The sequence below is a fragment of the Eschrichtius robustus genome, chromosome 12 (genome assembly GCF_028021215.1).
Source record: "Eschrichtius robustus isolate mEscRob2 chromosome 12, mEscRob2.pri, whole genome shotgun sequence".
In the NCBI taxonomy this organism is placed as follows: domain Eukaryota; kingdom Metazoa; phylum Chordata; class Mammalia; order Artiodactyla; family Eschrichtiidae; genus Eschrichtius; species Eschrichtius robustus.
This window is the reverse complement of record NC_090835.1, coordinates 33533138-33554479: the sequence shown is the minus strand read 5'-3', so window position 1 is coordinate 33554479 and position 21342 is coordinate 33533138. Positions and strand designations below refer to the sequence as shown.

Sequence of the window (21342 nt, the reverse complement as noted above, 5' to 3'; positions counted from 1 at the left end):
TACTTTTTTTTTACTTTCTTTTTAACTTTTACTCTTTTACTTAGTTCAGAAACACTTGAAATAGACTGAGAAGCAAAACTTAGTTACCAAATCTAGTTGTTATCCAATACATTATTATTAAAGCATTTTCACAAATATGTTGGGGAGAAAAATGAGTGAACAATGATGCACAGTTACTACACGGCTTCGCCACCAGAGGACTGGATCACAACTGTAGACAAAGTTGGGAAGACTGCCCTGAGGACATCCCTATTCAATGCTTGTTCATATCAAAGCTGGCTTCCCACAGGGTGCCTCTGCTGGTCTGCATGGAGGTGATTCAGTGCATGAAAATGGGCCGTATAAAAACAACTCTCAGATAAAATAATCCAGAAATAACGCTACAATTATTTGACACGTATAATAAGCATATGGAGTCAGTTAACCAAGGAATGAGATACAGCCAACGGTAGTGGTTCACAGGGTGCCTTGATTCGTTTCTGGAATGGGAGAGCCTAAATGGTGTGATATAAGCCTGTGGGAAAGAACAATGATAAGCCACAAACCCTCCTCCCAAAAAAGTAGGTAGGCCCGGGTGGATCAGAACACGCCAAATGAGGAGACAGGTGTCTACCAACATGAAGGTAGATGCTTTGAGGATCAACCGAGATAACACACTAACACTGATTATGCAAATAAAAGAGGTGTTGCTGCTATTATTATTGGTGTCGTTCTTAATCCTGCTACTCCTATCATCGTCGTTGTTATTAATATAGCTCAGGTGTCAGCAAACTTTTTCTGTAAAGGGCCAGATAGTAAATATTTTAGGCTTTACAGGTAGAGTTGCCAGATTCAGCAAATAAAAATACAAGAGTCCAGTTAAATTTGAATTTTAGATAGACAGTGAACACTTTTATTTTTAGTGTAAGTATGTCCCATGAAATACTTTGGGAAATGCTTATACTAAAAATTCATTCATTGTTTATCAGAGTTGTGAATTTAACTTAGGCTTCTTGTATTTTATCTGGGAACCCTATTTACAGGCCATGGGTTCTCTGTTGCAACTTCTTGACTCTGCTGTTGTGGTGTGAAAGCAGCCATGACAATACATAAATAATGTCATGTGGCTGTGTTCTAATAAAGTTTTACTTACAAAAGCAGATGACAGATGATGGTAGGAGTTGGTCCATGGGAAATAGTTTCCTGACCCACACCACAGCTCAAAATGAAGCCTACACTGAGTAAAATAACCAGATTTAATGAAAGGATGGACTATTCTAAACATTGAGAATGGGACTTTTTTTTTCCCATTTGTATAAACAGTATAAAACCTTTGCCACTGCCTGGGTTCAAGTCCCAGGTCCTCCCATCTGCTATTTCACCCGGGAAATGTTTCTTACATTACAATGTACCTGAGAACACAGCCATTGAAAACCAACATTTGACACACATACATGTTCCAACATCGGATCAACTATAACAGATACACGAATGAGACCCTGTCCTCGCCATCAAAGATCTCCCACCCAGGTCATGAGAATCCATTTTTTTTGAACAGTAGTACTAAAGGTAATCAATATTGTAAGCTAGGTGAGTCAAGCAATTTTTGACCAAGGTTGGTAGAAGAAACTGACTAAGGGACCTGAAAAGGTCTTGATGACAGATGACATGCACTCAGGAAGCTCACCTAAATGATAAATGAGGCAGAAAAATACAATCAAACTGGGATATTTATTCAAAGAAAAGGCTACGAAAGAGAAACAGTGAAGAGTGGTCGAGTATTTAAAGTGATACTGTGTGGGGGAGAGACCCCATTTATTCCATATAGGTTCTAAGGGACCTGAATTTTTTCATGTAGCTTGAGATGGCAGAACTAGAGTTCAGTTCAGTTAGATGTAACAATTCTCTATGAACACATACTAAGTAGGTCAGCCAGAACCTGGCCACATGTAGCTGGGAAGACAGAGGTAAATACATAATTAAATAGGGCATCAGGGAAGGGACGGTTGAGGAAATGGCATTATCAAGGACTTCAGGAATCACCAGGATTTGGCCAGAAGAAAGAGGTGGGAGGCAGTCTGCAGGCAGGTGGGAAATCATTGGCAAATGTCAAAAGCATAGAGACAACATGGCAGGTAGAAGGAACAACAAGAAGTTCAATGTGGCTAGAGAGTGGGGAGTTAGTAGAATTAACTCTCTCCCAGGAACGCTGATGAGACCGTAAAGGGTTTAAACTAATTAGTAGGTAGGTATTAATTTTACAGAGGTGGAATGTGGCTCAACTTAAGCATTGATGGAATGCTCTCCATCCACTGAATTCTCCAAGAAGGGGAAGAATGGCTATCTTGACAGAGACTGTGGAGAGAATTCTGCTCTAGGCAGCACATTGCACTCATGATGAAGACGTGTGGGCTGTGTCCGGCATTAAACACACTCAGGTTCAGGGACGGACTCCACCTCTTACCAACTGGGTGACCCTGGGCTTCAGTTCTGCCATCTTGAAGGGAGGATAATTTTATTGTCCTTGCAGGGTTATTGTGACATTTTACGATGGCTATCCAGTACCAAGCATAACTGTCTGGCACATAGAAGTATTCAGCAAGTAGTATAGGTATAGACTTCCCAACTTTAAATTATGGACATTTTCCAAACAACCAGAAATGGAGAGGAGAATAGAATAATAAACACCCACAAGTCCATCACCAAGACTTAAGAGATGCGCCATATTTTCTCATCTTTTATTTCTGAAATATTTTAAAGGGAGTTGGACATGACATTTCACTCCTAAATATGTTGGTATGTGTTTCTAAAAAATAAGAGCCTTTTCCTATATAACAACACCTAATAAAATAAAGAGTAATATTATAGATATTTTAAGCCTCTCTTTTTTTAAAAAATGTTGGATTTTCATGATACAGTTCTATGAACATTATTTTAGTGCATTCACTAATTCAAACATGCAGACCTATCCCTTTTAATCTTTTAAGGTCCCCCGAACAAGTTCTCAAATACTAACATTCTCAATATTACTTTCATTCACTGTTTCCCTTATCATCTTTAGTTCAGAAAAAAAATATGCAGTTCTTACTTTGGAGCCCTGCAATGTTCTCCAGAAAGTGTTTACCTCTCTGAAGACAGACAGTTTTAACTGAAATTATGTCTCTACAACAGTCATGACAGATTATTAAGCACATTTGTAATTACTGGCCCCATTTACAGCAATTTCTTTTCCTTCTCAGGCTATTTTAAATTCCAGGTGAACACAGACCACTCCTTCTTATCTCCACTACTGCCTGTAAGAGAACTGACTTCTGTTGCATCTGCTGTGACTTTTGCATTGTGTTTACTTTTTAATGGCTTCTTTTCACCTGGACTGTATACACAGGGCCTGTGTTCATCAGTCTCCAGTACCTCATCCAGAGGCTGGCAGATGTTAAACCCACAGTAACTGTTGGCTAAATGACTACATGAATGAATAAGATGCCTTACAGCTCTGATCATGCTGTCATTTTGTTTGTCAAACATTCCTTTCCTAGACGGGGCAAAAGCAAAGTTCTGCTTAGGTCATATGATCTTAAAGTCTGAATTAACAGATTCTAAACTCAGATTTTCTGATCGTTTCCTAGGCATTCCTAAGACATTTTGGCAATCAGTGAATAAATCCTCACTTACATTTATCCACATATCTCCCAAGGATTCATTTGCAGACCAACTAACACCCAGTAAAATCTAGAGGTCTAAGAATAAAGATGGGGACCTCCTTTCCCCTTTCTCTTAAATGAGGGAAGCATTTTCCCACTGTGTGTAGCTGAATGTGACGACGGCCAACAGAACACAAGCCAGCCAGGCCCATTTTTGGTGGGGCTTTTCTTCTTTTTGGCAGCATGTAAGGTTAGAATACAGCTGCCAAATTCTAGAGCCCTTCAACTCTGTGCCAAACTGTCAATTTCAAGAATTACCTATTAGAACAATTTCTAGGAGACCGGTTTTAATCCAACTCAATATAGCTTCTTAGAAGTTGTCAACATACTACTGGTTCTTCCAATGGTCATAAAAGTAAGTCATAATCAAGTCTCCTCACAAGTCTACATGATCTCTTTCCTTTTTTTTTTTTTCGACTGAATGAAGCTGAAATTCCTAAGGTAGAGAATTCAAACCAGGGCACATACGTGACTGTAGTATCCTCATAAATCAAATTATGCAAAACACATGCAATTACCAGAATTACCTGCTTGAATAAAGGAGACTTTTTTTTTTCTCCCAAGACACAAGAACAATCTGAAATCTACTTTTCTTGGCAGATTAAGTTGCTCATCCATCTCTAGCCGTTGGTACTTGTTCAAACTGGTGTAATGGTTCTGCAAAGGCTGATCCTAAAGGGTCCCCAAATTCATATTTAATCTAGAGATAAATGCAGCAATCAATCTTTCCTAGGGTCTAAGAGAGCTATTGTATTCCACTCCATGACGTAGCACTTGCAACTATTGTTATGGCTTTCTGCCCTAATGACTCAAAATGAACATTTTTAGACAATCTAAACTGGCAGAGACATCCTCAACAGAGGGAATGCGCATCAGGGAGTGGGTTGTTACTTGAGATTTTTTTCCCCCGAGGTTTAGGGAGTAGCTGTCACTGGAGCCATTACATCATGCAGACAGTATATTAATGCAAAACACTGCAAAGCCTGCTTTAAAAGGGGATGGCAAACTAGATGAAAAGCCTGGGTAAATCTTGTCCGCATCGCATCTGTAGAGCTGCTATTCCTTGCCTGCTTAGGTGGGTTTGGTTTTAGTTCATTTTGCTGAATTATTCAGTGACCCCCGTCGCCTCTGTTTTACTTTTCATTAATCTCAGAGAAAAGCAGTTTTTACTAGAATGAGTGTGAGATGGCAGTGGAGTTGGATGTGGGTTTTGAATGAGCTGCCTCCAGGCTGGACTCCAGACTAGGGGAGGAATCTGTTAAGTGACTCGAAGCCCACACAGGGTGCGCCCAGGTCCCGCATCCCGAACACCAAGGGAACTGTGAGAATCTACTTCCAAGGCCTGCCAGGAGGACAGGCTGATTTCAAAGTCCAGACCATGCACAGCAGCACTAAATCCCAGCAGATAATCAAGATTATTGCTGTCTCCCAGGGCTGGTAACAGGAAACTATAGATTTGGAGAAGGGGCATCTGCTCCACTGGAAGGTTCGAACATGCCTCCTGGCTCTCTCCACAAGGAAAGGGAACAAAGACCCAAACAAAATACAAGAGGAATGGACAAAGGAGTGTTTGGGTGGCTGATTTTAATAGAATCAAGTAACAGTATGACAGCTCTCCCTGTTCAGCCTTGGAAATGACCTAAAGAGGCCAAGCAGGGTTGGCATTTCAAGTGGATGTGGAGGGAAGCAGACTGGGCTCATCCCAGAAACAATGAGAAGGAAGGGGCATGAGCCGAGCTTGGGGGACAGGCTGGGAACCCACAAGGGAGAGTATCTTGGAAGGCAGTGCTCAACCTCTGGACCCACCTCTATGTCTGGCACAGGCTGGGAACGGTTGATGATCCTCTTAGAGACCGTGGGCACACCGGGCATTGGTTAGGTACAGAACTCTGGGACTATAATCCAGAACTCATCTTCTCAGAAAGCCCAACATCTGGGGAGACAGAGCTGCCAAAAAGCACACTATATTCCTTTTTGCCTTCCCACCTCCACTTCCTGGAACAGGAGTCGTGAGGGTGGGCCACCCGCCTGATCCCCCACATTGTAGCCTCCTCCTCCTGTCGCGTCCTTCCTGCCACCTACGTACCCCAGGTCATATCATCTTGAGGTTTAGAAAGGCTTCATTTGTTCCCTCATTCATTCAGACAGTGTGTATTTATTGAGCACCTACTGTGTGCCAGGCCCTGTGCTGGGAATCGGGGATAAAATGGTGAGCAAAATTAGGCAAGGGTCCTGATGCATTCATGGAGTTATTATGACTTCATGGGTGGAGGGGGGGCAATGACAAGTGGGGAAGCGTTAATTAAGTCATACAGATAAAATGTAAAGTTTGAAGCTCCAGTGGCATAACCAATAAGCACACAGTACTTACAAAATGTAAATTGCTCAGAGGGCTTCGGTTTTTTTGCCAGGGGTTCCAGATTCCAAGTCACTGGCACCTTCTTCCATTGCTAACATATCTGCCAGCTCCAAAGTGGCTGGTTCCAGGGGCTGTCAAAGACCCCAGAGGCTTCAGCAAGGCAGCCTATTCAATTTTCACTGACTGTCCTAACTGCAGGCTCGTTGCCTTCAGGTACAAGTGCGAGCGAAGTAAAACAGAAAACTTCCTGTTTGACAGATGTCCAGCTCCACTCAGAGTCACTCCTCCTCTCTCAGCCCAGATTTCCTTACGATGCTTGAATTCCCAGGACTCTAATGCAGGAGTCCTTCATGCATTAGACCTCTAAGGAACCTGCCTAATCAGACATGCCCAGATACATGCAGACTCAGCCTAAAGCAGGGATGGCAAATAGACTTGCTCTGATCTATGGGTGATGCCCTCCAGGACTACTAAGGTTGAAATGGGTTTTGAGGCTGAACAAGAAACTATTGCTTTGAGTGATCACTGACGTCTGCTATAGACATGAAAATGCAATATCCTGTATGACACTCAAGCTATGAACACCCTCAATACTCCTTCAACGAATATTTGAGTACCTACTATGTACCAGATGTAGCAGGATGTGAAGAAGGCTGCCAGCCTCTTCACACATTCACTCATTCATTCATTCATTCAACAACTAGTTGATGATCACCAACTCTGTAATAGGCACTGTGCTTGGTGCTGGGGATACAGTGGTGAACACAGACCAAAGGACTAGATTCTACCTTCCTGAAATTCAAAGTCTGTAAAAGAACAATAAACAAGTAAACAAATAAATATAACTTCAGATAAAGAAAAGTGATAGAGTTAGAGGAGAGAAGGTAGACGTAACTAGGCTAGCCTCTGTGAAGGAGGCATTTGAACTGCGCTCCAGAAGGGGAGATGGGGTCACGCATGGGCAGATTAGAGGGAAAAGCATACCCGGCAGGGGGAACAGTAAGTGTAAAAGCTCTGAGGCAAGAGGCGGATGATACCAGATGGATTTGGGGAGGTAGGCGGTGGACGGGAACAGGCTGCATATCCTAGTAAGGGGTTGGGATTTTACTGTATTTTTATGTTTTAATTTTATTTAATTATATAAATACAGTGATATGCATCTGAAGATGTAGTGCAGCAAACAGACATGATCTAATTTGTGCATTAAGATCACTCCTGTGCCTATTGTGAGGCTGGATTGTAGAGCTGGGGTAAAAGCAGGACCATGGTTTCCTGGTCTGTAAAATGGGGGTGTTGGACTACATGGGCTGTAAAGTCCCTTTGGCTCTGAAACTCTAACATCCGTGATGCACCAGGCTGAGCTCTAGGGCCACAGTGAGCCTGTCTGCCTTGTTCACTGTTATCCTCCTTGGATCCCTGCCCAGGGCCAGGCACACAGTAAATATTATACTAAATTAATGTCTGCTCTCTATATACATAAGACCTGTCCTCCTGCCATTTAAGAAGTCTGCCCTTCTGCACCTAAGAGCTCACCATCACTGTTGATGAGGTGAAGTCATTCAACATGTATTCAGAGGTGGGCTGGGGGCTAAAAGTCAGCCCAGCCTGGGCTAGGAGCTCTGGGGCACACCAGGCTATCCTCTAATAGTTTATACCCCTTCCTACTGATCCTATGCCTGAACACATTTTAGGGGTGAAACCGCAGAGTCTCTGCCTGGGGTGGGTGGGAGGTGGAGAAGGCACATACAGGCAGAGGGAATGGCAGGAACAAAGGTCTGCAGGTGGAAATTACAGGATATTGTTAGACAGTGTTGGATAGTCCAGCCTTCAGCTCTCAGAGGATAAAAAATTACAAATGTTTGTTTGAATATTATGAAATTGCCATTTTTCAGGTTAAAAAAACAGCTGAGTATCAGCAATTTCATTCAGTTCAACCTAATATATAGGGGCCAAATTATGGCAGGCCTAAGTGTCATGTTAAGGGATTGGGTATTCATCCCCCAAGCCACAGAGTCATACTTGGTTGTAAGGAAATCTGTATACATTCTGATCTGGATTTTAGAAGATAACTGGGAACAGCTGAACAAGACTCTGGACAGGGGAGTGAATGGAAGGAAGAGGACCAGGCAGAAGTTTTTTGCGGCAGGTTACTTTACCATTCCCAATTATTTGCTTCCTACTTCGCTGTAAGAGCGGTCGATATCCCCTCCCGCTGCCAGGTGATGTGCCCGGCCTTCCTGTAGGAAGAGTGTGCTCCCCCTGCCCACTATCCAGCTTGGCCTTATCATCTCTTTTGGCCAATAAGATGCTAGGTAATTGACACATGCCAGCTCCAAGAAGAAACTCTAAGAGCCATTTTGTGCTTCCTCCAACTCTTTTCTCTCTGTCACGAGAATGGTATGTCCTAGACAGGGGCTGCGACTTCATCCTGGATCCTCAAGTGAAGATGACAATAGAGCACAGCCCCCAGTGACTGATGACTGCCGTGTAACCTCTGAGGTGTGGGGGTCACTTGTTATACTGCAAAGCTGACTACTGTAGCTTGTAAACGGGCAGCCTTCAGGCCATACCCGACTCATAGGAACATTTTATTTGATGTGCATGGAATTTTTAAAGTTTTTTTTTTTAATTAGTTGCCATTATGTAAAAATCCCAATGTGGTGCTTTCTTTAACAACTGGAAGAATTAGTAATACCAAGGCTGTGCTCCTGCATGGCAGAAATCACTTAGAGCTGAGTAGGACCTGCCCCCTCCAATGTGGAAGATGCTCTCCAGTCCTCACTAGTCCTTAGTGTCTCTTCAACTGTTTATCACATTTATCACAACTGTTAAACAGTTGTTTTTGTTATACCCAGCCCAAAATGGATTACTCAAATTATAAATTGTCTTGATTATTTGTCTTAAAGATAAAATGAAGAATGACATGAGCAACACCCATCCTGCTAGGTACTTTCCCTGCATTATTATCTCACTGACTGTTCATGTCGACTCTGCTGTACAGATGGGGAAAATGAAGCTTGGAAAAGCTAACAGCTGCTCAGAGTTAGACAATCAGTTAAAAGTGAGGCTAGGACTTGAACCCAGATCTGTCAGCCTCCAAATTCCATGCTCTTAACCTCCCTTATTACTTGTTCATAATAGAAAAATTAGAAGATGAAAATAAGTGGAAAGAATGACAGAAAAAACACTCACAACCAACTAGAACATGATGATATGGTTCTTTCTAAAGTCTGGTACGTGTGTGCTTTCTTTTCACTTAACAGCCTTTCATACAATCTAAATATGCCTTTGTTTTCCTCAGTAATTTCACTTGCTGTGGCATCCTTATCCTGAGCTTTTGTATTATATGGGAAGGCTACAGGAATGGCTTCCCTCAGGAGTAATTAGGAGTAAATTCCAGGAAAAGCAATAGATTAGTTGAGATGTTTTAATTATCAACTCCTGCCACAGAGCCGCACCCTGGACCTGTCTGCTGATGTCACCGAATACAAGACCTTTCTCCCCAGGCCTCCATCTTCACTGCCACCTGCGTGTTGAGGCCCAGGCCCTCCTAGGCTGGCTAACCGTGTAGGCACAGAGCCCGGGCCACCTAATCGAACTGGGCTTCCAGTTACCCGCCGCCCTCTCCTGGGACCCCGTGGGGGCAGCAACGACTCTCAGTCCCACTGAGCTGAGATGACACTGTCAACCCTGCACATCTGATGGGACTGTACCTTCTGCAATTCCCACCTTGCTCCACAACATGCCTGAGGAGGCAGGTTCTCCACCTGCTGTGGGAATTCACCTTTGAGCGGAGCACCTAGGGCGTTGGTAGTTACTGTTTCATCAGAAGTCCCAACTGCGTTGGTCTTTTGCTCTTACCCAGTGGTGAGCCTCACTAATAGCCACTCACTTTGGAGGGGTGAAATAAGACATTAGCAGCCCAAGAGCACCTCAGAAAGGCTCTGGCCTTCAAAGCCTCACATCTGTGGGCTTCTCCACCCATCAGAGGGGTTGTTGTGCATATTAGGTAAGAAAGTCCATGCCCCAGAGTTTAGCATGGTGCTCCTGGTGTGCCACCAAAAGTCAATATGCTTGGAACTGCCATTTATTTTTATTACTGAAAAGACTATTTAAGGTTATTTCCCTTCCTTTCCCTCCCCTCTGCATTTTCACTCATCAGAACTGAGCCCAGCACACTGGAATGATAAAATCTGCCAAGAAGGAGAGAGCCCCTTAACCCATAAGCAGCTCCTGCTATAGTCATCTTCATTTCAGCTCAGGGCAACTCTGTTTTCCCGTTGCTCTGACCCAAAACACGGCCCCCACCCCCCGACTCTCTCATATCCCATATCTGATCCTTCAGCATTTCCAGCTGGCTCTACCTTCAAAACAGATCCAGAAGTGGACCACCAGAACCACCCTGCTCTGCCACCACCTAGTCTGGCTCACCATCGTATACTGCCTGGATTTTTGTGATGGCCTCCTAGCTGGTCCCCCTGCTTCTGCCCTTACCGCCGCAGCCTTTGCTCAGCACAGGGATCATGTTGAAATGCTACATGGGAGCAAGTCATTCCTCTGCTCAGAAACTTCCCACAGGTCTCCCCATTTTATTCAGTCAAGACAAAGGCATGCTAATGGCACCAGCCCTACATGACCTGGCTCCTAATTACTTTTCTAACATAATTTCTACTCTCTTTTACCCACTTACTCTATTCTTACTACACAGGCCTCTTTGTTGATCCCACCTTAGGGCCTTTGCATTTGCTGTTCCTTCTGCCTGGAATGTTCTTCCTCCCAGATATGCACTTGGCTGGCTCCCTTACTCTCTTCAACCTTTGTTCAAACCTCACCTACTCTGTGAGGGCTTTCCTTAACTGAAAGTCCCTAACCGCAACATTCCATATATCCCTTTTTAAAGTTTTTCCTCCTTAGTGCTTATCACCATCAAAATATCATAGGCTAAGCTGAAACTTACAAAATTGCCAACTTTTAAATTTTTTGACCTATGAAATTGACAATGTCATATGGGTCAACCTAATACTTATCTTACTTATCTTGTTGATTGTTTTTCTCCCTCTAGAACATCAGCTCCATAAGAGTGGGGATGTTGGTTTTGTTCACTGCATTTCCAGCACCTATAACAGCGCTTGGCACAAAGTATGTCCCCGTCAATAGTCATTCAATGAACAAAGATGGTGGCTCGGTGCTTCAGTTTCAGTTAAAAATGAAAAAAAAGAAAAAATCAAACTGCTGACAGGTATTCCTGGGAAAGGCAATTTTGGTTAAAACATCCTGAAAGTGCAGTGGGAAAAGTTTTAAGTGTATTTTTCGGTTCACTAAACACCCAGAATATACTGAAAGGAACAGAGATTACAGAGGGAAAGGAGGCTGCCTTGTATATATATTTATCCAATTTGAGATTCTTGTCATTTTATTCTCCTCTTCCCCAAATTTGGGCTGCTACTCCTGCCTGATGCCCAAAGCACTCTAACCAGAAGCCCCATAATCATAATCTTTTTTAAAAAAACATCCTTCTGGCTGCCCTGCTTGAGTTCAAAGCGGCAATTAGCCCCACAGCCTTTGAGACACGGCACACCCTCACTTAACACACAGTTTTAATATGATACTTTCAGTCTCGCACCGAGCTGGGTGAAACATGGTCCTTACTTTAGGGAAAGGGAAGACAATGGGACATAACCGCAATGTTCCCAGTAGTCCAAGAACCACCTAGCTGGCTGGGAAGAGCGCCCGCAGGATCTCATGCAGGGAGGCATTATGTCAACACTGGTTCTTCTAGCAAGTTAAGATGAATTCCACAGCCCAAGTTCGGAGCCGAGCACTCATTTAGACACTGGGAAAGTGAAATCCCCTGAGCTGTGGCCTGGAGCAGGATGACAAAGCGCTCAGGGACTCCCAGACTCAATGGTCTTTTGTCAATTTGGTGATGCTGCAGTACACCCGGCCCCCCCACCCCGGGCTCTCCTGTTGGCAGGTTGGGTTCTCCCGGTCCTGCTCCAGCGGTTTCCCGCAGACTTGGTTCACACGTGGCGGCACTGGTCGTCACTCTGCAGGTTTGGTTTTACAAGGCCAGGCCTCTGGAGGTGCTCGTCCACCCCACGCCCTCTGCCTTGAGCCTTGAGGCTGGGTGGCCGCCACCAGGGAAACAGCATGGTCTGGCCCAGCCAGGGGGAACGTGATATTCTTTTCCAGTCAATTTGCTTTATTTTCCATTTAAAAAGAAAGACCTCCATTAAAATATCCATTAATATTAACTAATTACCAATATTTATTTTAACATGGTTAAGAGAATGGTGTGTTTTACAAGTTTTAGAGACATAAAACACAAGCCCAATTTGGTTCTTGCCTCATTAAATTTTAAATTGTTATAGGTCACTGCTTACACCAACATTAATTCTAACTCCCTGGTCTAACTAGAGAAAAATTTTAATTCAGTGGACATTTGAGAAGAGTCAGCATCCTTATGGGGGCCTTTATACAGCTAACACAGGAGCCTGGCATGCCTCAGAAGTCCCCACATGTTTCATCCTGCCTTCCATCTCGTTACTCAGCTTCCAATCTACCAAACTTCAGGGGAAAAAACTTCTTTGTCTTTACTTTACTATTTTGTCCCTTCTCCTCTGTTTCCTTCCTTCCTCCTTCTCCCTGATGAATAAAGGTGTGTGTGTGTGTGTGTGTGTGTGTGTGTGTGTGTGTGAGAGAGAGAGAGAGAGAGAGAGAGAGAGAAAGAGAGAAAGAGAAGATAACATGAATAAGCGCGAGAGGATGAGACAGAGAGAAAAGATAATAAGAATGCCCTCCCCAAGCTTGACCAGAAAAATCGGATCAGAAAAACACTTTCCCTCCCCAACCTTCCGATAGTCACAGTAGCAGACAAGTTACGAGCTCAAACCTGCTCTTCTCTGCCAGTCTCTGCCAGTTTCCAGATAATATGATTTGTTCTGCGTGAGGTTTGTTCAGGGGAAGTCTGTGTGTCAGTATAATTTGCATAATCCGTTTTCCTTTCAAGTTTAAAGGAAAGAAGGACAATAAGCCTGTGTGCCAGAGGAGAAAAAGGATGAGAAAGGCAGTCTGGTGGTGGTCCCCCAGCACAGCCTCACTGAGCTAGGACTAAGCCTCCTTCCATCCTGAGACCGGGCTAGAGGGTTCCCTGGCCTAGGCCCCTGCTCTGAGGGCCTGCATATCAAAACACCCACATGGAATTTCTTTTTCTTTTCTGGCTCTTAAGAAAGTTGTTGCTATTACTGTTGTTGTTGAAAGTTTAGTAACTGACCAAGCGAACTAGAATTACAAAGAAGCACACATCAGCCAAACTGAGCCTCAGTTTGCCCACTTGTCCTGGGCCCTGGAAAAGTCAGAAGCAGGCCTGTCTGTGCCCCATAGAGACAGGATAAGCATGGAAACTGAAAGAGAGGTTCTCATGGAGAAGACTAAGGAATAAGAACATACTGATGATTTAATTTTTCAAACACAAAATGTGACTAAGGGTGGAACAGATGTAAGTGAGACAGCGATGGAGCAGAGAAGCCACTGAGTGGATATGGTGGGACTACAGAGGAGATGGTCCAGAGATTCATGAGGAACATCAACTGGGGACTCTCGAAACCAGAGGAACCTAGGAGCAGAGGGGAAAATCCCTACACAAAGAAATGGCATGAGTCTCTGATGTACGTCCTAGAAGGACACAAAGAGCCAGTTAAGGGACAAGTTGTGGGCTAGCCAGACGTGGCTTTGAATATTGGCTCCAGAGCTTTCTAGAGATTATAAGCTGAAGCTGGTAACTGCAGAGGTTTGACTTCTCTAATCCTTGGGTTCCTTATAACTGGTACCATCCCATAGAGTTGCTGGGAGAAGAAAAGAGAAAGCACATACAGAATAATAGCACAGTACCTGACACATAGCAAATACATACAAATATTAGGCATTTGCACTATGGCTAGAATTACCATCAGTATTAGTTTCAGTATTAGTATTAATAGTAGTTGTTCCGTTTAATGTGATTCCATTTGGCTGGTGGGTTTTGAAGAAACACTGTGGATAACTGTAACTCCTCAGCCCCATCTTTTCTGTGACTCTCGCTTACAAGGCCCAAGTGTCTCCCTCCTTGTCCCCCTCTCACCCCAAGGACATTTGAAAACACATTAAAAAAAAAAACAAACAGCAACATACAGCATCTCAAAAAATAACATGTCATTTCTCCCCAAGGACAAATGGCTCTGCCAGGCAGAAGCACTTGGCACTCTGTGCTTCACGCTTGGTGCTGATGTGCCAGTGCCAGGGGCGTGGGGCTTCAGGGTGGCATCTGAAGACCCACACATCACCAGATCCTGGGGCAACACCCTGCTGGAAGGCAGAACTGTACCCAGCTAGAGCAGGAAACAGTTGCAGCTTTGTTACAGTAAAAATGAAATTTACCTACATTTTAGCTACAGACAGGGCTAAAGATGGTCCTTAGCCCACACCCAAGGACACCCTCCAGGCCATCTCTGGATGGAAGTCTGGCAACAAAAGCAGACATGAAGATATGCTACCAGGACAGCAGAAGGAGACGTGAGGCTTTGTTGTAATCTGAACTTATTTATAGACCACCTCCAGCTCCACTGGAAATGTTGCTCATTACCCAGAAAGCCAAATTTGTGCAAGTTAATTTACAACTCGAAGACGTAATGTTATGGAGTAATCTAGACTTTGATTTATAGTAAATTTCCTACTGGCATGAATTTTTATACACCGGGCTTTAGCTGATCTCTCTAACTGACAAATAATGCTCAGCAATTATACACTATCAGGCAAACATGTTGTAACATACACTTTTACCCTTAATCCTGTATATAAATTTTACTTTTTATACTTGTGTGGTTCTCTTCCACATGTGAATTTTAGAATACTGTGCCCATTTAGTGTACTGTTTATCATGGTGAAATGTGACATAATTGTCTATTTCCTATATGAGGCAATTATTTTAAAAATCATGTTTGTGGTGTTTCTTCATGTTTCTTAAAAGAAACAAAACTTTCAGGGCATAGGATATTTCCTTGACGATGTTTCACATCTGATTAAGTAAGTTTATTAACGTTCACTGATGGTCAACATGATCCTTCTTCAATGGAATAAATCTAAATACCCGTGGGGAAAAAAATATTTTTAATTTTTCAAAAAAGAGATTTGTTACACTAGAACCCGTGTGTGTGTATGTATATGCATATACTCATGCATAACTAAAAGAATACATGTGGGCATGAATATATGTACATGAATATATGTGCAGGTGTTCCTTAAATCCTAGGAGGGCTACTGATAGTGATAATTGTGGTGAAAACCAGGTCCTCTAGAAATATGGTTTGGGTAAGCATGGCTGTTTCTAAGACGATTTTTGGCACTTTTCCTCCCCATTCGAAGTGGTATGGTAAGGAGGAGGGAAAAAAGAAGGATGAAGAGGAGGCTGAGGAGGAGTATTTATGGGGAGGACTATGCTTCATGTCCCTTGCTAGTCATAATGTCCAGTTATTTCATTTCTCAATTTTTTATTTTCAAAATCTCAGCATTGGGAGGACTTTTCAAAAGACATGAAATACAGGCATTGTAAAAGAAGACTGAGATTCATATACAGTAAGTCCCCTACATACGAACCTTCAAGTTGCGAGCTTTCAAAGATGCAAACGTGCGTTCGCACGTCCAATCGTGTAAGTTAGTTCATGTCTGGCGTACGTTGTCACCTGTGTGCATCCTCTACAAGTGGTTGTGCTTTTGTGTACTTTACTGTACAGTACTGTATAGCGTACAGTAGTACACTATCTTTATTTCAAGGCCAGGATGTCTGAAAGCAAGCGTAAAAGCAGCAGTCATGTAGCTGGTACTGCTAAAGAAGCACCAAGCAGTAACAATGGAAACAAAAGTGAAAATAATTGAGAGAGTGGAGCGAGGTAAAAAGATGGTAGTAAAGAACAAGGACAAGATAATGGAACATGTGAAGTCTGCTGTGCCGATGATGTCGACAATAATATCGAAGAAGCGTGGAAAAGTGATGGAGGAGATGCAGAAACTTCTCAGTGTGCGGATGCAGGATCAGCATCAGCGTGGAGTCCCGCTCAGCTTAATGCTGATTCGAGAGAAAGCTAAAAGCCTCTAGGAAGACCTGAAGAAGAAACACAGCCAAGAATCAGAGGGTGCATCTTTCAATGCCAGCCGTGGCTGGTTTCATCGGTTCAAGGCTAGAGCCAACCTTCACAACATAAAAGTAAGTGGCGAGGCAGTGAGTACAGATATGATAGCTGCCTGGGAATGCCCTGAAATGCTTCAAGAAATTATTGATGAAGGTGCGTATTTATCCGAGCGAGTTTTTAATGTGGGTGAGACAGGACTGTATTGGAAGAGGATGCCAGACCAAAGTTACATCAGTAAAGAGGAAAAGTTGATGCCAGGCTATAGGCTATAAAGCAGCAAAGGATGGGCTAACTCTGTTGTTTGGTGGCAATGTTTCCGGCGATACGAAGCTGAAGTCTCTCTTACTTAGTTTATCATTCAGAGAACCCAAGAGCCCTTAAAAACATAGCTAAGGGCTCTCTTCCTGTTGTGTGGAAGAGTAATCCCAAAGCCTGGGTTACACAGGCCATTTTCCAGGACTGGTTTTTCCACCACTTTATCCCAGAGGTAGAGAAACATTGCTTGGAGAAGGACATCCCATTCAACGTTTTTCTGCTGCTCGACAGTGCTCTGGGCCACCCCCCATTCATGCACGACTTTCATCTCAACTTCAAACTAGTGCATCTGCCACTGAATACTACATCGCTCATCCAACCTATGGACCAGGGAGTTATACCGACTTTCAAGAAATATTATTTACGTCACACTTTTCATCAGAGAGTAAAGGCAAGTGACAAATCAGGAACAACCTTGCGACAATTTTGGAAGGACTATAACACCTACGAGGCTATAAAAAACATTGACTTTGTTTGGTGTGAGGTTATGGCCATCACCATGAATGAAGTTTGGAAGAAAGTTTGCCTGCAGTTTGTCCATGATTTTCATGGATTTGAGAAGGTGGACGAGGAATCCAAAGAGGTCTTCAGCAACATAGTGACCCTCAGAGAGAAGCTGGAGCTAGATCTGCAAGAGGACAACTTCATTGAACTCCTTGCTGTGCAACACGCAGAGGTTACTAATGAACACCTGATGGGATTGGAGGCCCAGAGAAAGGACGAAGAGAGATAAGAGGAAGAATAAATAACTGAAGAACCAAAGAGATTCACGATGCAGGAAATGGCAAGGGGATTTTCTTTATTTGTGGAGGCACTGTTAGTTTTCGAGGCAAAGGACGCCAATGTACAACAGTACATGAAGGTTGCAGCAGCCATTCAGAATGCAATCCAGTGCTACTTGTGTCATCGATGAGAAAAAAAGAGCTACTGCCCAGACATCACTGGATGGTCTTCTCAAGAGGGTAGATAGAATTGAATCCAGCAAGGAACCAGAACCTCTGCCATCCACGTCAGGCATGAGTGCAATTGCAGCTTGCCTTCCATCTCCTATTGCTGACAATCCTTCATCTCGACCATCTGCCACCTCCTCTCCCTCCTCCAGTCAGTAACTCTTCTTGCCTGTTCACTCGATGCCAGCACCTATGTGCCAGCTGTTGTACTATACTACTGTACTTTTGAAGGTACTGTATTGTAAGATTAAAAATGTTTCCTTCGTTTTTTGTATTTTTTAAACATTTATTTACTTATTTATTTTGGCTGCACTGGGTCTTCGTTGCAGCGCATGGGCTCTCTAGTTGCAGCGCATGGGCTCTAGAGTGCATGGGCTCAGTAGTTGCAGCGCACAGGCTTAGCTGCAGTATGTGGGATTTTAGTTCCCCCACTAGGGATTGAACCCGGACCCCTGCATTGCGAGCGTGGAGTCTTAACCACTGGACCACCAGGGAAGTCCCCTGTTTGTTTTTTATGTATTATTTGTGTGAAAAGTATTATAAATCTATTACAGTACAGTACTACATAGCCGATTGTGTTAGTTGGGTACCTAGGCTAACTTTCCTACACTTATGAACAAATTCGACTTACGAACAGGCCCTCGGAACAGAACTCGTCCGTATGTAGGGGACTTACTGTAATTACAGAAGTTCTGTGGGGCAAAAAACAATCAACAACCACAACAACCCAAAACAAATAATAGCAAAAGACCTCACATAAGCAAAGCTATAAGATAAACGACAATTAGGTAAGCACATTTCGGATAAAGTATCTGCACATTCTTTGACACATTAATAAGAAAACGATCCACTAGCCCAGAAGAAATATGGATAAATGATATGAATAGGCAAATCACGAGAGACACACGTAAACGACCAATCAATGAAAGGATGTTCACACACAAAAATATTAGGGAAACAAAAAGTAAAACAACAAAACCCCTCTTTCTTGGGCTGTCTAATCAAAAAAAAAAAAAAAAAAGGACGGCAGGAGAATTCAAACAAATAATTACAAAATGACCAAAAAGCAAGGTAATATAATAGACAAAGAAGAGATCATAATGAGGACAATAGATCTCTATGTGGATGAAATGGATAATACTTTGGAAATAAAAATAATAAAATTCACTGGGAAAAGGAAGATAATACCCCAAAAATCATGAAATAAATGGAATATTTTGCAAAATAATTATCTCCAAACATGGCCCTGGGTTTGGGTCCCTTGACAGAGTACTTTCATACTTTCAAGAACAGATCAATTTTTTTTTGTCTGCTTAAAGAGTTTTGGAAATATAGACTGCTTCACAATTTAATCTTCAAAGCTGCCATGGCTTAGATACATAAATGAAGAAATTATAGGCTAATTCTACTTATGATTATGATATAAAAACCATAAGTCATAACACTTGCAAAGAAAACCCAGTAACATATTAAAAGAATAATATAAACATAGCCAAGTAAGATTTATTCAGGGAAAGTAGGATGGTTTAATATTAGGAGTTCTATAATATAACTTATCACATCATAAGTCAAGAGAGACAAATATATTCAATATATGTGATCATCCAAGTCAATGCTTCTTAATCAGTGGTACACATCAGCATCATGGGCCCGATTTTTAACATGGCAAATTATCCTGCAGCATATCTGGATCAAGTCCTGGTCTTTTTCTTTTTTTTTTATAAATGCTCTTTGGGAATTCTTATGTATACCTTTGAGATCCATTGATTTAGAAAAATGCTTAAGAGGCATTTGGTAAAAATTGAAAAATTCCTGATATAAAATCACAGGAAACTAAAAATAAGAGTGCACCTCTTTAATAAGGATGATCTCATCTGAATAGTGAACATAATAATGGTGAACTACTGGCAGCATTCCCATGAAAACCAGATACAAGACAAGGACACCCACTCTAGTCACTATTATTTAGTATTGTTCCAGATATTCTAAGTAAGCAATATGACAAGGAGAGGATATTAAAACATAGCTATCGTAAAGAGAAACCAAATCATCATTATTTACAGGTCATACGATTATCTACTCAGAGAGCGTAAGAATCAGCTAAAAAACTACTCGAGCTAATAAAATAATTCAGGAAAGTAACAGGTTAAAAAAATTCACTAAGCTCTCCTATAACTTGTACTGCCAGTTCAAAGAGACAATAAATGGTAGTATTTGTTGTGGTTGATATTGTCATAATGACATGAATATGTGATATTTTACCTGTGTGTTTTACATACATTATTTCATTTCCTACTCACAACAATTTACTTTTAGCTAGGACATGCCAAAATTATATCCATTTTACAGATGTACCTTTTGCCCCAGGTCACAAATCTAGTAGGTGGTAAATCCTAGATTCTAATCCAGCCAAATCTTCCATGTTCCTGATTACAAGTTTTACGGCAAATATCTCCCCACACTGGGTTGGGAGCATCTTACCATGTTCTTTAGTTCTATGTTATGTGTCAGTAAATGATATGCCAGGAAGAGTTCATGAGAATCAAAATCTTTCCACATCACTATTTACTAAAAGTTCCTAAGTGGGGAATGGCAACAAAAGGCTTTGAAGGAAACCATCAGTGAATTCCAGGGCCTCAGCTTGCAGTATGTCACCCAAATATATTTGGACACTCAGTCATGGCTGTTGTCCTGGGCTCCTGCCGAAGACTTTGTGTAAGACCTTGAGCAAGGAAGTTTGCCTTTGCTGAGCTGAGTACTCTGTTAATATTGAAAATAATGTCGAGGTAGCCACAGCAAAGCCCAGGAAGGGATGTCCAGGGCTGGGACATTTTGCAGAGGATACCCATATTCATCACCTTGTTTCAAGTTCAGACCTGCCCTTGAGACCTCTTCCAGAGCCCTTCATGTGAGACTGAAAGTAACACTTGAACTCTTGGAAGGAGAAGTACTGGGAAGAAAAAGACTAACATCCCTAACACCACAGCCCTTCCCACCAGCACTGCTCTCCAGGGTAGGTACTCAGAAAACATTCCCTGACTTCTCCAAATGATCCTAATGAAGGCCTGGGGGAAGAACCATTTGTTATCTGTGAATTTTCAAGTTCATACAATGCATTCATTTAATTTTCAAAAAACGTTTTTGTCATGCCTTGGTTGCTTGGTCCCTTTTCTCTCCTCAGAAAGTCTAAGGAGAGAAATGGCTCTTATATTAAAAAAAAAAAAAAAAAAAGGAAGAGGCATACAAAGGATGAAGGACCATATTGGAAAAGCAGCTTATAGGTACCTTCCTTCATTCCTCGGTGCTTCCCTGTAGAACGGGAATGGTCGAGTTGTCAAAAGAAGGGACCTGGGAAGACATCTCACTGCTCCTCTCCTCTCAGGCTCCCATACAGATATCCCTGGACTATCACAGAGGGGCACCCCATATTGGTTCCCACTGTGTACTCTGATATATTCTTTTATTTTAAGGCTTTCTCACACCTCAGCTGGAATTCCTTTCATTCCCACCTCTCCAGGAGAGACAGCCCACTGAGGAAGGTCTGCCTGTGTCAGGCAGACACTCTTGCTCCTATAAAAGACCACAGGTGACTTACCTAAGGGGTAATTCCAGCATTTTCCTGAGTGCCTTGGGCGCTCAGTCCCATTGTTTTTTCTGCTTATCCCCAGCTCCCCACACCCTACCCTCTTCCCTCTCCTTCCTTTTGCATTTCAGAAACAGGTACCACCATCTGGCCATTTAATCAGACCAACAGACCAGATTATCCTTGACTTCCCTCTCTTACCCACCAGGTTCACTCCATTTACTCATCCCCAATCAGTACTTTTCTCTCCATTTCCATTGGGAAGACTGCTACCATGTCACATGTCACAACC

General features: G+C 42.6%; 1 protein-coding gene across 11 annotated transcripts in view; it reads right to left on the bottom strand.

The window, feature by feature from the left end:
• Positions 1–21342, bottom strand: part of ERC2 (ELKS/RAB6-interacting/CAST family member 2) — a 973185-nt gene that overhangs the window by 278687 nt on the left and 673156 nt on the right. The window contains exon 14 of one of the 11 annotated variants that reach the window (XM_068559358.1): positions 16138–16174. The exons of the other annotated variants lie outside the window; for them this stretch is intronic. Coding sequence (XP_068415459.1) covers positions 16165–16174 — 10 coding nt within the window. The 3' untranslated portion in view covers positions 16138–16164. Of the gene's footprint in view, positions 1–16137; positions 16175–21342 lie in introns of those variants that run through there. 11 annotated transcript variants of the gene reach the window in all.